Genomic DNA, 16,429 nt, shown 5'->3' on the forward strand with positions numbered 1-16,429 from the left:
AGGAAATCATTGGGTGCCAAACAAGAACTGTACGGCGGATGATGAATCAATTCGATGTTTTGACTGTTCAAAAATGTTTTTGTTCGAAATGATGTGTGAGAGTTCGCATTGTGGATCGTCTCCTGGGATTAGTTTTCCTGATTTTTTCTTCTGGCAAACAAATGCTGGTGTACCATTCAGGCGACCATTTGCATCGAAGTGCTTCGTGCGCGAACAACTTTTGTTGGATTTGGTCCAGTCTTGAAAGAACCATACAGCCGATTGTTGTTTAAATTTGAGTTCATATGCATAGATGCATGATTCGTCTCCTATTATGACCTTATAGACGTCTTTTTAAGCACCGCGATTTTATTCTTTCAGTATTTCTTTGCACCAAACGACAAGAGTTTTTTTGAGCGTTTGTCAAATTATTATTAGAACAATTATTTTTGACAGTCAAATGCTCATGTGATATTAAAGTTCACGGTATGTCACATGACAATCTTGCGTACAGCATCGATTTTTTCCGGCACAACAGCAGATTTTAAACGACCTTCAAGAAATTCATCCTGTAGCGAACTGCGGCCACGATTGAATTCGGAAAACCAGCGAAACACGGTGACTCGAGGTGGTGCTTCATCACCAAAAGTCGATGTTGGTTTAATTTACGTAGAAAATCAAAGAAAATCATTGCATGAAAATGTTCGCGATTTTATTCAACATCAGTGTTGCTAAACTTTACCTAAACGTGAATTATGAAACGCGCGACTTAATTTAATGGGATTTTCAAATTTAAAGTTTCCTTTGAATTTATTAGGAAACCGGTATAAGAACAGTAAAGTAGAAAAAGGATCGAAGCAAACTAATGGACGATAGTACACACACGTGTATGTATGTACTAAAATATTTTATATTCGATTTTGTAACTGCTTTTTGTTGTATAATCTTAGTTTTATCAACTTTCGTCATCTTTAAAAATGATTATCTATCATCTATCCAATTGCTAAATGCAAACTTTCTAATTTTCCATATCTTAACGATTCTGTTTACACTAATTTATTTTCAAGATTACACGGCGAAGACCTTGTATCACAAGAATATACTTAATGTGTATACGATTTTAAGCATAATTTCACAACATAAAATACTATGGGACTTTTCATTCAAATCGAAACATGGATATGTTTGTTATAAATTAAAAAAATTTGTTCATTTCTACGAGATGTGATGGTATAAATTATATAAAAAAACACTATTAAGCAATAATTAAACTTAAAAGTAAAATACAAGCCTTGGGATAGGAATAAAATTGAGAAATTGGGTTTTGTAATCAATAGATCTGAATCTGATTCCGAGTCGGGATAATTTCATCCATACCTAAAATTGTCTTAGTAGAATACACCCCAAGTTTTTATAATAGTGATATTAATTTTCTAATCTGTAATTTTATTCTTTTGCCAACAATTACTTTACTACTTTTTGGTTTATTATTATTTATACTCCATTCGGAAAGTGTGTAGAGTAATAAACCAATCCCTATCCTGGCCGCCATAGCCGTAGTCACATTTAACAACAATTTATTATTTTATTTTATTAAACCTTAGGAAATCAATCCAACATTTATTTTCTAAGAAATTCATTGCATCAAGTTCAAATTCCCAACTATGTTTACTTATCGGCCAAAACAATTCCTTTGGGATATTTTAAGAAAGGAATTATGTTGACAGGTAAATATTTCACGCCCTTTATAGTATATACCTATACCAGACAGGTTAATTGGAAAACGATTTGCAAAATGTTTTCTGGGAAAAATGATAACTAGGTACATTTTGTAAGAGGGTAGTAAAAGCTTAAAATATGAGGTATACTCAAATGGTTATCGACAAATTTCAGTTTAAGAAAAAGTCCTACAAAAGAAAATTCCGAATACCCAACCTCATTTCTAGCGCAGTGTTTGTCACTGAAACGTTTACAAAATTTTAGTGAATATTCAATATGAAGAAAGCCATGGCTTTAAATGTATATGGTGCATTAAAATATCAGTACCCTTCAGTGAGTGTGGATGATCTAACAAGGATGTGTTCGAAGATGACAGGTCTAGGAAAATCAACGGTCTACAAACGTCTTAAGGAAAGGAAAACAAGTGGATGTTTAAGTGGTCCAAAGTACAGAGAAATGGTGAATGTAAATGAAGAAGAATCATGGAATTACTTATAAAATATTATATTGCAAAATAAATATGTGGTAAAATCATCATCAGAGAAATAAAAAAAGAGTAAATGAAAAAATAGCATGGAAAAATTACGTGCGAAATAGAAAAGAGAAATAATGTTATATATACAAAGAAAAAAATCGAAGAACTAATTGAAACATCAAGGAATGAAGTAGAAGTAAAACTTAGGAGAAAAAATAGAAGACGATTTTAAAGAAAATCAAAAACTGTTCAACAAAACGAAACTCGTCGCATCTTCGATATGCCCTTCCCTTCTGGGGTACGTGTGGTGCCACTCAATTTGATCGAACCTTCAAACTGCAAAAGAGAGCAAGGCTCACTGCAGGGACTTCTTTAAAAGATTAAAAATTTTGACTTTTCCTTACTTATTCATTTTTGAATTCGTTTGCTTAATTCGTAAGCACGGTTGTCCAATTTTGGAAAGATCGTTACTACTCTACGTTCAGAATTAGTTGACGGCTCAATATTTTACAATGTAAAAAAAATGCACAATCACTTGCCAATTTAAACTCTTTAAAAGGCTTCTATTCTAATAATAATATTCAATTCCGGAAATGTTGCATACTGGTTTAATTTTCCTATGGACTTATATACTAATTATTTTCTATAATTTTGTTACTCATTGTGGTTTTATTCTGTATATTTAAATTTAATTTTATTTATATCTTTATTTATTTATTTTTATGTTTGGTTTTTAGTTTCAACACGCTTTTGTCTACAAATTGTAACAATTTTTTGACAATAAAGCATTTCTCTCTCATTAAAAAATATGAGTACAGAACAACCGCAAGACATATTTTGTTAAAAAACAAGAATGGGCGAATGTTCGAGAAGAAAGAGGAAATCATACGAAGTTGAAAAGAATATTACCAGGAATTACTCAATACTGAATCGGAACATAAAGAAGAAGTTCTACAAATTGACATAACGGAAGAATTGAAAATAGAAATTAGTAAAGAAGAAATAGAACATGGAATCACTGATACTAAATAATGGAGAAGCGCCTGGGTATGACAAATTAACTTTAGAAATTATGACAAATTTGGATGAAACAGGGAAAGGTATGCTGTTTTATATTTTCAATAAAGCTATAGAAGATGAGACATTCCCAACAAACTAGCAGTAGCCAATTTACAAAAAAGACTGCAACAATTACCGAGGAATAACATTAATTAGTACGGCGATGAAAATGATTAAAAAAGAAAATAATCAGATCAACTGTAGAAGATAGATACACTTGAAGAATCCGAGTGGATTTCGAATGGGAAGGAACATCCAAAATCGTGTATTTACTATAAAACAGACGACAGAAAAAGAAAACAATACAAGGAAATTAGAAACTATGCGTGAACTTCTTACATTGATAAAAATCCTAGAGGAAAAATTGGAAGATACTGGGAAATTAACGTAAAAATATGATAATACTAAATATTTATGAAAACAGTCAAAAGAAATGACAAAATATCAGAAAGCTTCACTACAAATAAAGGATAAAGTCAAAGAGGAAGCTTAAGTACATCACTATTCATAATAATCATCAAGAGATGGACTGTTTTATGTGTGGGGCATTCGCAACTATAAAAAATTACAATTAGTGAAGAAGCATTTGTAGACGACGTTAAACTAATAGCAGAAGACTTACAAGAAAACATTGAGGTGTGGAACGAAGTAGTAATAGGTATGAGAATTTGTTATTAATCATTCAGGATGTTCGATAGCTCTATCATCAAAATAATAACCACTGATCCCTTTTGCGGCATGTGAATTCAAATATCTTGAACACCAAGTTGGTTTTGTAAAATATTTTGTTTTTATGTTATTGTCAATTTTATATAACGTGTCATCAACAAGTTTTTTTATGATAAGAAGTGAAAAGTTAAAGAAATTTACTTGTAGTAGCAATTTTTTTAATGTGAAATAATTGATTTTGAATTTTTTCAACTTTTTTCTTCTTAGACTTTTTATGTTTTTTTCATAGATCGCCTTGATTTTAGGTCTCTTTTGATAAAAAATTGGTTAAAAGAAAACGGGTAAAAATCGACGTTTCGATCTATTTCCATCTTAATCAAAATATGACATTGACAATTTGTATATTTATAAATAGATCACCTACAACATAAATATCAAAATAAAAATCTGTTTTAACCACAGAAAATTCATTTTGTTATCCATTTTAAGTGACGCTGTTTACATAGGACAGACATCCAAGTATTAAGAAAATCGATTAAAAAGCCATCGAAACGATAAAAAAACTGCATTAAAAAAACATACATTCAACTATAAAAATTTGAAAATTCTTGAATCGAAAGCAAATACAGAAAAATAATTTTTAAAAATGTTTCACATACATAGAAAAGAAAAATTGATGAAAAAAAAATTAAGTTTAAGTTACAATTCTATTCTCAACTACGAATAATTGTAATGTAACAAATAAGGAAAAATGTTTTACTTTGTAGTTAAAACAGATTTTTATTTTGAAAGTCATGCGGTAAGTAATCTATTGATTGATATAATTACACAAATTGTCAATGTCAAGTATTATTGAAATAGAATGGAACCTTATATCAAGAAAAAAATTGATTTTATTTATCATTAATTACGTAAAGCATCGGTATCGACGGTTCCAGTTTTCAAATTTTTCGATATTCACAAAATGAACAACTGATAAAGAAAATATCCCAAAAAATTATATCTAGACTCCTCGTAATCTACAACGGGATAAAAAAAGTTCTTATTTGATTAGAGAACTGACCTTATCAACCGAATAAACAATGTATAGGTATTTAATTTCAATTTTCGGCGTTTCCATTTTTTAAATCGAATAAAATGATGTTATGCACTTACTTGAAGTTGCACTTCTTGCACTTGAACAGAGTACGTTTTCCTTCACTGGTGCTCCTTTTCTTATCGACTATCTCGGTGAGAAACGATCCATCGGCAACTTTCAATGGAGGCGGAGGTCTCAAAGGTGAAGCAGTTTTCATTAAAGGACTGAAATCGTTGTTGTTCGGAGTTTTTTGCAATTTTGGTAGAATGTATTTATTTGCAGTAGGCGAAGAATTCCTATCGTGATGCTTTGGTCTTGTTCCACAGCCTCCGCTAGTGTCCATGCATTGTTCGCTAGTCACGGGAATCTCCGTCAGGTACTTATTGTATTTAGTGTAATTTCTTCTTCCAGTTTCGTCAGTCATCAGGACTTTAGCTTGTTCGTGAGCTTGATCCCTAACAGATTTCAATTTGATGTGTTTAGTTATATCCCAACGCCAATTGGATCGGTATGCGCATAAAGAACATTCGAAAGGTTTCTTGTTCAAATGACCCACGATATGTACGTGGAAGCGAGACGCCGTGGAAGCCCAAAAAGTACAATGTGGACATTTGAAGACACGTTTGTGTTGCGCTACGGAGATGTCATTACCGTGCGTCGGAATTTTTTCAGTACTAGGTGGAGGAGAATGGTGTACACTATTCGGAGTAATAGATTCATGACCTAACCCGCTATTTTCACTGTCCAACGGCGATTGTGTTCGAATCGATAGATCTAATGAAACATTGTCGTCAATTTTTTCTTCTGTATATTCATAATTTGAATCGTCAACCTCGATATCCATCGGTACAACGATGTCATTCCAGACAAACACTTTATTTTCCATCGGATGAGGTTTTATTTCTGTTTCATCTCGGCTTTCATCTATCCTCAATTCACCTTCAGTATCGGATTCCTCTTCTATTTTAGGTTCTAGTGAATCTTGAGCCTTCCTGGCTTCGGGACATTTTTGCATGTGATGGAATAAATCTGTGCTAGATTTGCATCGCTGTCTGCAAAATTGGCACCTCGATGAGCTGATATTATGAAGAGGAATAATGGCGTGATTTTTATTGATTTCTTTACCACAGCTTTGCTGATGTTTCACGTGTTCGGTAAGGCACTTACTTTCATGATTACAAATGCTACATACTAAATTACCGGTTCCCTGTGTGCCCAATTCCAATTTTTCTCTAAGGCTGTCAAAAAACGAGGCATTTTTCTGTTTAAATACATCGGTCATCTTATTTTTAGGTGAGGTATAATTGTTATTGTACACAGCAGTAGGTATGAGATCAGGTACTTTAGGAGTAGACGCTTTAAAGACGTCTTCGGACCCGAAAAGAGAGGCGAAGTCCTTAAGAACACTATTGGAACTCTTGGCGCATATATCGTTAATGTCCTTTTGACTCATGACCGGTTCTCCTGGATCTGAAAATTCGATTTTGGGTTTTTTCAGTAAATAATTTTGTGACGGTATCGGTATAAGATTGGGCACCGGTCTATATGGTTTCTTGATCATCGGTTTGCTGTCTTCTCTTCGGTCGATATTATGTACTTTCTTTTCGTGCTTGGCCATTTCACCGTCCCAAGCTGTTTTGAAATTGCAGTACTTACATTTATTTTTAAAGTAAATCTTGCCATTGGCGTGATGAATTATATCTTCTGGATTAATGAAATCTGATTTTTTGCTATCGGTGTTAGGTTCGAGTTTAATTTTCTTCGAAGGCGTTTTCGGTGGAATTTTTCTGTCTTCAATATCCTCTGTACGCTGCACTTTGTCACTGTTGACCTGTAACACAAAGAAAACGCGACGTTAGTACTGCACAACACATTTCCTACTGACCGATCAGCAGAGTTCTTATAAAGAAAACAAAAATGTTCCGCCCAACGTTCGGTTTCGTATGCTATCGCATCGTGATAGAAGTACTGCACTAATGATAAGAGATATCAGCAGGTAAGGCGCACCTATGCCAAAGTTTTAACGATGGTGCTTACGTATTTGCTTGCAGGACCGAATTCAAAATATTGTTAAACAAACAATCGTCCCAGATTAGGGAAAATTTATGCAATTCTAATATTTACTCTTCAATTACTGTGAAAAAAATTCAACAAATTTTATTATTATATATTTAGTAGGAGAACTTGTTAATACTTATGTCAAATGTATACAAACCCAAGACTCTTGTTACCATCAAGTGTTCGTTTAATTTTTGTTTTTAAGGTTTTTTAACTGGTTGTTTCCATAAAGTCGAAAACCAATCAATTATTTGAAAAAACGGGCATTTTTAAGATTTTATTTTGATTTTAATAGAAAAAAAAAGATAATAACTTTTAAATTGATTCTAATAATTTCTTTATTTTTTAGTTTTTAATCGATTTCAAGTTATTTATTTCTAGCTACCATCGAATTTTAATCTGATAATTTTAGTTTTAAACCTGATTCATATTGCGACGTGGCAGGGCAGTTCCGCTATCAACACTTTTTAGGGTTATTTTCTATTTATATGAATGACTTATGTTTAAATTACAAAGTTTCTAAAGACGTCAAAATACAAAATAGCATTACGTCGATGATGATCATCGCTTTGAAGGTGGTACATTAAATAGAGCCAGTGGAATCACGTGCCACTACGGTACTGTAACATCACATGTTTAACCTTGAGAAAACAGTATTAAATATAGTCTTCTCTTTCTGTTAAAAAGTTTATAAGCATTGTTAAAATTATTTTGAAATTAAATTTGATTGGTGAATCTTTAGAAGCCTAAACTGACTCCAAAATTCTGAAAACCCTTCTGTAGGGTCATATAAGATACTTTCAGGCAGGTGAAGTACTAATAAAATAATGTCTATTAAAAAAATTCTTATATAGTATTTTTTTGTTTTTGTTTTATACATACAGCAGTTTAAATCAATGATGGAATCTAAAAAAAAAAGGATATAATTTATAGTAAATGAAAAAACATCACCTCTTCATTCTCAGAAAATCTTTGAGCACCGTTGAGCCAGTTTTTCGAGTCAGGGAACAGAAAATAATCCCGGGGAACAAAATCTAGTGAATAAGGTGTGTGAGGTAGCAATTCAAACTTCAATTCATTAATTTTGGCCATTGCAATAACGGATGTGTGAGTTGGTGCATTGTCTTGATGAAACGACACTTTCTTCTTAGCCAAATGCGGTCGTTTTTGCTTGATTTCCTAACATAAACGTTACAATAAGATCGTATAATACTCGACAGTTGATATTTTTTCCTTTTTTAAGATAGTAAATGAAAATTATACCACGCGTATCCCCAAAAAAAAACGATCTTTGCTGGAGATGGAATGGTCTTTGTCTTCTTTAGAGCCGGTTCTCCCTTTTCATCCATTATTATGATTCTTTCGTGTCGGATGTGAAATGATAAACTCACGGTTTCATCCAAGGTTATGAAACGGTGCAAAAATCCGATTTTATTTCTATGAAACATTGCAAACACTCGCGAAACATCTTCACGACGCTTTTTTCTCATATTTACAACATATAGTTTATAGATTGCGTACTTTCTAATACAGTGGTTTTATTCAAGCAGCTACCGCCATCTCTAGGTCAGGCCAGGTACTTACACGCCACATTCGCTCCAACAAATATTTAAGTAATTTTTTCTGGTAAATAGTAGAACTTTTCAGAAACTACGATTGGGTTGACCCGATAATTTGATTGTTTGGAAACAAACCCGGATCACGTTCATTGTTGTTCAGAAACTGATCGAGTGAATCGGATCGTAGTCATATGATAGGATCCTTTCTACCCTGGTGAGTACCAATAGATAAATACGATCAGCTGACGGGTTGTTTCATTTAAATGGGGTTTTGAATGTCATTAGAAGAAAGTTTCATAATATGACGCATTCTACAATGATTGGTCGCATTCAGCGGACGTAGAACTAAAGGTGATATCAGACGGTTCACTTTTTATTCATTTCTGTCTTTCATTCAGCATCTTTCATTAAGAATGAAACGTCTAGGCATTAAATGAATAAAAAGTGATAAAATGAATTATCAGTGAACCAAATCAGCGATGTTGGATTCGCACTCCGAATGAACGAAAAATGAAACGTATGAACGTTCACTCGAGTTCGTCTGACGACATATTCGAGGAAATGAGCGACTAAAGTTCATTTTTTTGTCATTTTGTGTGTGTGTCTTGTGAGCGTGGAATGTAGAAAGAGAGAACATTCACTTGAGTGATCATTCATCCGACCGAGTAAACCGTGTGATATCACCTTAAGCGCTACTGCTACTTACCTGTAGCTGTCGTGATCGGGAACGTGTTGAACGTTCGCTTGCAAGCCGTTTTTGATTTCTGTCAATTGTTAAGTGTATATTTTTTGACATCGAGGCTGTTTTTAGTTTAGTTTATTCAAACGAAATTATTTTTATTAAAATTAACGAGTGTCTTATATTATGTGGTGGTACTTTGTCTAGTTTTTTACTTCTTGAATTACGATGTGTATCCAGTAATCACTCACTTTTATATAAATGTAAAAACGGACATTATAATTCAAAATGAAATTGAGCGAATAATTCATGGAGCCCCAATTCATTTTCCTCATCCTCATGACCGAATTCAATTATTTTCTTTTTCTACTAAGAAGGCTACAGCTTAACGTTTGATCACAAGAACACAGTTGATTTAGCAAAATTTTGGACTGGTTCTGCCTCAGTTTTTGTTCGCTACCAAGCACAAACTAAAAGCGCTCCGAAACAGAGCGTTCGCTCCAGAACCGCTAGGATTTTACAACAGTTACAGAACGGTTTCATTTGCTAAAGGCGACCATTTTTCATTATTTATAATGTTGTGATTCAGTAAGTGATATAAACGTATCTGTTTCCTTTTATTATAATGTAATTGTCAAAGTTGAATGAATTAAAAGTTCACCAAGCATTATAAAATAATTGATTGACTTCCAGAAGTTACAAATATAGCTAATTGCACAAATCAACGCTTGAAAAGTTTTGAAGCGTATACAAACAAACATGGACCAATTACGAAAGTTGATGGTACAAGTCTTTGCCTTTGAAAAACAATCAATAATGAAAAAGTTTTTTATTACTAGATGCTACAAAGATTGTAATGTATTGTCATTACTTAATTGTCAGGTCTCTTAAGTGGAGCACACACAATTAAAAATTTAAAAATAAATAACTAGGACAATTTCGACGCCTCAAATTGTAATGATGGTAGTATTTGGGTTTCATCGTTAAACTTTGATGTTACAAGTTTTCTCAATGACACCGACGGGTGATTTCATTAGTGATAACTGCCCTCCATAAACTGTTAAGATGTTTTATGTGCATATAACAAATCATTTGAAGATAGAACTATGTCAGGTTATATCGGTGGTACTTAAATGTTTTGATGTTAGAATGTTACAATATTTCTTAATTTTGAGGTTAGAGGTAAATTTGTTTGGTGACGTTTGTATAAAAATGAAGAATATGGGTGATTATTTATACAATGAAATGGTTTTAGTACCAAAGCTGTTGATTAAAAAAATTTGTTTGAAATGTATACCCGAACAATAGTGTATGACCGCCTATAATCATGTATTAATCAGAAAAAAAACAAGCAACGTATCAATCTCAAAGAAAACTCCGACTGAGTGTTGTTTTCTTTGCAATAGGCCTATGGGGGCAATTATCTATTTCGTGTGCGTATTTTTGAGTGGTGTAAGCGCTTTAGTGGGGGCCGAGAGAGCACTGAAGATGACCAGCGTCCAGGTCGCTCTATGACTGTTTCAACTACAGAAACAGGGACCAAAATCAACCAAATTGTGCTTGCAGATTGTCGAATGAGCATCCGGATGATTGCCGAGGCTTTGCGAAATTTGTGCCAAAAAATCTGACTCCTGACCAAAAGCTCTTGCGTCAACGGATCTGCTCAGATTTCCTTGAAAGGATAAAAAAAGATTTGCTTTGAAAGGGACCCGATTTGAGTAGATGGAAGCGTTAAAGCAAAATACGGCAGAGCTTCTAAATGCCCTCACCAAAGAAGACTGCTTTGATCAATTGATCAATTGATCAATAGCGAAATCATTACGTATTAAATCTATAAAATTATTCTCGTCATATCAGTGAATTTTAGAGGATTCAAAGAATTATTCCAAACAATAAAAAATTTGAGCGTTTCAAAAAATTTCACTCGTTTTCCGTTAATGCAAATTTATTAATGATTCCTTAATCTCTGTCTCTAACATCGCAATGTCTGTCCTATGTATACAACAACATCACAGTTATCACAGGGTAGCTCATGTATAAATGTTTTAGTTTTTCATTATTAAGATTGTTTGTTTGAGGGTAATAAATATTAATCAATCTTTTTTTCTCTTAATGCTATGCGGAAGGCACGAATTTTAAATATATTGAGGACCACCAAGTTGGCTCTGCTGTTTGTTCAATCTCGATTGTGTGTGTAGTTAATCAGTCATACAGATAATGGGTCAAGAAGCTGATATTGAGGTTAAGGCATATTTTCATCACTAATTGTACTATAACATTAAATCTTAATGCCTTCATATGACTCAGTCTAATGAAGTTAGATATTAAAAATAAAATCTATAATAAGGTCATTAGAAAACATCGAAATGGAAAGTATATTATGCCTCTCTATCTCCTAATATCCGAATTTGAGGAAAATATATAGTACAGGTAATTAATTTAATTAAAATATTGTTTACCTGAGGCAAAGCATCTTAAATCTAGAAAAGTATATTCATTTCAATGTTACGTTTCAAATTACTTCGCTACTCAGATAATGAAACCTTTAAAATACCTGAAAATACCTAAATTTATCAAGGAAAAGTTGATAATTAGATTTATACCGACGATCATTTTTCCGTGTCAGAACAAACTCAATTTTAGTTGATCTAAAATCGTTTTCAAACACAATTCTTATTATGACAACTTTTGTCTTTGCACTACAAGACGTAATAGATTTTCTATTGCGAGGAAGCGCAAACTTATTCAACAAAATTCAGTAAAAATAAGAAAAATTCTAACAAAAGCGAATAATCTAAACGGACAAAACATATAAAAAAATAGATACTGAGAGTGTGGACACAAAAAACCTGTACATTTTTAGAAATCTTAGCAAGTAAAGTGAGTGTTGACTGAGAATGTTTTGTTGGCATTTGTCAAATAAACAAAAAAATACCAAAGCTTTAGTTAAAGCGGCCCACGGAAAACCTGGAGATGCAAAAAATTGAAAATCGATAATAAATATGTTAGCAACATTCTAAAGGAACAGAATGTAGTTCAATGTCAAGAAATCGAATCCCAAATATTCTGAGAACGGATGAAACAAAAATCAAAACTTCTCAATGACAAGTTTTCGTTCACTAAGTTCTGTCTCCGGCAAATGCCAGATTGAGTATTTCATGATTTAAAGTCACAATTAAAAACAAAAACTAGGAAAGCAAGCCGACTAGGGACTGATTCAGTTATATAAAATGTGTGTAATTATAGTGTAGTAACCATTGTGTCATAAAGTGCAAATAATTAAATTAAAACAAACAGTTTATACGGATTTTTTGTCCCCACACCCTACTCTAAAATATACAGCGCAAAAAATTGATTAATGTAATTACTAATTTATCTAGAGAATTATGAAACGACTCGTGATTAAATCATGTTCTCTTCAGATTTGACCTCCAATCTCTCCAAACCAAACAAGAAAGCATCCACCCAATGAAACGAAACACGTTCTGAAATTCCTTTCGATTCAAAAGCAAAAGTCGACAATAATATTGAAATCTTCAAAAGGTTCAATGCTTAAAGTCATGAGGATTATAGTTTTTCCTTAGAAAATAAGGTTTTAGAAATATTTATTTTTATATACAGAGGTTAACAGTAGAACATTGGAAATCATCAATGATATCTCATTCCAAAAATAAATAGATCTATGCATATTATTGTGATGTGTCGTCAGAGACCGACAACACGCTTTAACACGTCATAGCGCGTGTTTTCAATATCTACTTTGGTCAGATTTTCCATAGTCACCATGAAAGGCATAACATGGTCTTCTAGCACCTCCGTAATGTACCTGTAAGAGGATAGGGAGCCGTTTTCTATGAAAACCAGCTCTGTACGAGCTTGTGTAGTGATTCCCGCCCAAACCATAACTCACCCAACGCCAATGGAAAACGCTCGTCAATTCAAACTTCAACATATGTTTCCCCAGGTCTTCTCCACACTCGTCGCGGTCCATCTGACCCAGTGAGGCAAAAACGCGACTCCTCTGAGAACAATACCCAGCTCCAGTCATCATCATCTCTGGCTAATGTCTATCTTGCAGTCCGATGCTGGCGTTGTAACGGGGGACCTGTAGCCATTCTTCAGAATGACAGTCCAGCAGTACGAAGTCTTCTTCACTAACGTTGACATTTCTTCCAACTGATTTCGCAGTGAAACCGCAGTAGCTGTCATATTCCGCAAACTTGTGGACACCAAAAAACGGTCATCTCGTTGAGTGATAACCCAGACCCTGGTCTTCTAGTGATCAGGCCAGTCTTCAGAAAGCGCTGGTACACCTTTTGCACACTACAAAGACTAGCACCAATAATTCTTGCAGTTTCACTTTGTCCCGGACCAGCGCAACAATTCTTGCCACAACAATCGAATCTAAAGGCGTTATGGGCCTGTTGAATAAATACACTTTGCAATCGTTAGGTTTTTCAGAAAGAATCAACAGTAAACTGGAAAACAGGCAAGGGAAATGTGAATGTTCAATTAGCGTAAAGGCACATTTTTCATCAAAGTCGTACTCTAATACATCGAATGACAGCTGTAATGTATCGGAAAAAATTTGCTTCAACGCCTACTAATCCTTATTAATATTGATGCTAAAATTATTCGCAATATAATATTGTATTTTGTTGTTTTCTACCTTAAAGTTATAAAAAGTCGTTCCTCTGGAAATATTGCTTCTCTAAAATTTGTATTTTGCTTCTTTAATTTACTTTCTAATAAATTTTAAACCACGTCGGATTCCTTCTTGGTCATCCTGATATACATTTTACACCTGTCATCGTCATTGTTAATTTCGGGCCACAGAACATGATATTTACCACATTCGTGCCTACGTTGGTCTATTGGATGAACCCAGTACTCCCTGGATTCATATTGTAGAACAAGAAATGCTGCAGTAACCGCATCAATTTCCTCTTCTTTATCCAACCAATCCATCTCTTCTTGTAGGTGCTCCATTATATTATAAGCTCCGGAGGATTGTGAATATGTGTTGTGTGAACCTGAAGGTCGAGGATACTACTTACCATGGTTAAAAACATCAAAATGTCAGCTGGTTCGAGTTAAAAATGTGTCCTTAGCTTTAATCTATCAAAAACACATTATTAGAGATAACATAAAATTCAAAGAACTGTGTTTGCTAGCACAATTAGTCTATGATATGCTTCATTTTCTATATTGTAGCCTTCACAATTTCAGAACAGTCTTGGAAAAGAGCTCAATCTGATGAGTAACGTGAATATAGATAAAGAGAAGAACTTTTAGCGGCCATGACGTTTCATAACCTTATTGTTGTTTCCCTTTGGAATGAATTCTGATAGCGTTGCAGTCGAAGAAGATCAACTTGTTGTTTTATTTTGATTGGAGGATATTTTTAAACTGAATCGAGTTACTACGTTTTCATTGCGAACTGTGAATTTTTGTGTCACGGTTAGAAGTCCAGCTATTTCGACCGGTGACGGATTTACATACTTATTTTTTCTTGACTAGCTCGTTTAAATGGTCCAGGCATTCCCAAACTAGTTTGGATTTTATGATATTTTAGCTTAAAGCTCTAACAGCTGCTTGGCTATCGGACAAAATTGATGATCTCCTGTTTGCGATAGTTCATTTCTAGATTGAACTGGGCACATTTTGTTTCCAGTGCTTGGTGTGTTACCGAGGCTTTCAGTCCATTAATACACGCGGAATGTCCTCTGCGTACACTTCTATCAATTATTGCACAATTACCAATGACTTCTCTCCTAACTTTGTCAGAAAGTTGATCAATTTTTTTTGTTAATATAATTTTTCAATATAATCTGTTGAAGAAAAGGTGGGGGCTCAAATCTCTTCGAAGACTGCTAAATGCATCAGGCAAAATCTTTTTTAAAATGTTTTTTCGAGATAAACGGGCGAAACGAGATATTTTAGTTTTCCATAACTTTCCCAAGCCGTTCCAAGTTCATACAACCAAAATACACTTAAAAGTAAGATTGGCAGCCTTCGGTGTGATTATTCGATTTCTATGCCACTGCTCCTCAATACTTTCAGGTCTATGTAAAATAATTTAGAAACTAGAAATGTAAATAAAATCGAAGGCGCATACACGAGTGGGATAATATTCACATTTTAAGTTGACAGCAAATTAGGCAGATCAGACTCTGTAATATTAACTTACTATTTTATACGTGTCCTTGTTAAATTAGAACAACACTAAACTTCCTAAGCTCGCGTTGAAGATTACTATAAACGATGATTGGATGTAGGAATACACAGAGTAGGTCGAAAATAGTCAGTAGGTAACGACAACAATTTATGGCAAAAATATTTACTTTTTAAATATACAGGGTGTTCCAAAGAAAGGTGATCCCGTCTCTAGGATAGATAGAAAACTGAAAAATATTTGTTTTGTCTAACTATTATAGTAGGCGCTAATTACACGGTTCGTACCAAGTGATATTGAACATAACTGAATATTAGATTTTTTAAGCAAAATTTCAAATCAACTTAAACATCGTTTAATTTCACACCAAGAAAGTACTAGTGATAAATCTCTATACTGTGTACCGTTTTCGGAATATTTTGATTTGAAAATTTATTCGTATAAAATTTCAATACAATGTTGCAAGTAGTTTCAGCAAAATCGTGAAAAATGTGTATAATTTTTCTGTCTTCAACGCCCTTTATCTTGAATACGGCATTACGAAATTTTTTTACTGAGCAAAACCCGAAATATTTTTCAGTTTTCTATCTATCCTAAAGACGGAATCAACTTTTTTAAAACACCCTGTAAATATATTATAATAACCATTATTATAATACTAGTCATGTGCATTAGGCCACAATGTGGAAACAAACCTATTGAGGTTACTTCAACGACCTTTTGACAGTAATTTATTTCAGAAGGAAGCACGTTCAATATTAAAGTACCTAGTTTAAATTTTATTTAAAGTAACTAATACATAACCTCAAATTGTTTAGAACTGTGAACAGTACTGTACAAAAATCGTGATAAACTCAAAACCTATCAAACAGATTTTCCTGTAGTTTTCACTATTAGACAAAGTAATTCAAAAGAAAACTTTACTATACATGTCAAGGTTGTCTCAAGTTGGTTTAAATATGAACCAGAACCCCCTATT

The 16,429-nt window shown here is 33.4% G+C and overlaps 1 protein-coding gene across 11 annotated transcripts in view; it reads right to left on the bottom strand.

Annotated features, from left to right (window-relative positions):
• The window catches only part of LOC130891822 (zinc finger protein 208-like), a 176,430-nt gene that overhangs the window by 25,272 nt on the left and 134,729 nt on the right, over positions 1-16,429 (bottom strand). For all 11 annotated transcript variants that reach the window (XM_057796843.1, XM_057796837.1, XM_057796841.1 and 8 more), the window contains one exon: positions 5,057-6,810. In XM_057796843.1, coding sequence (XP_057652826.1) covers positions 5,057-6,810 — 1,754 coding nt within the window. The remainder of the gene's footprint in view (positions 1-5,056; positions 6,811-16,429) is intronic.

The sequence above is a fragment of the Diorhabda carinulata genome, chromosome 3 (assembly GCF_026250575.1).
Source record: "Diorhabda carinulata isolate Delta chromosome 3, icDioCari1.1, whole genome shotgun sequence".
Classification (NCBI taxonomy): domain Eukaryota; kingdom Metazoa; phylum Arthropoda; class Insecta; order Coleoptera; family Chrysomelidae; genus Diorhabda; species Diorhabda carinulata.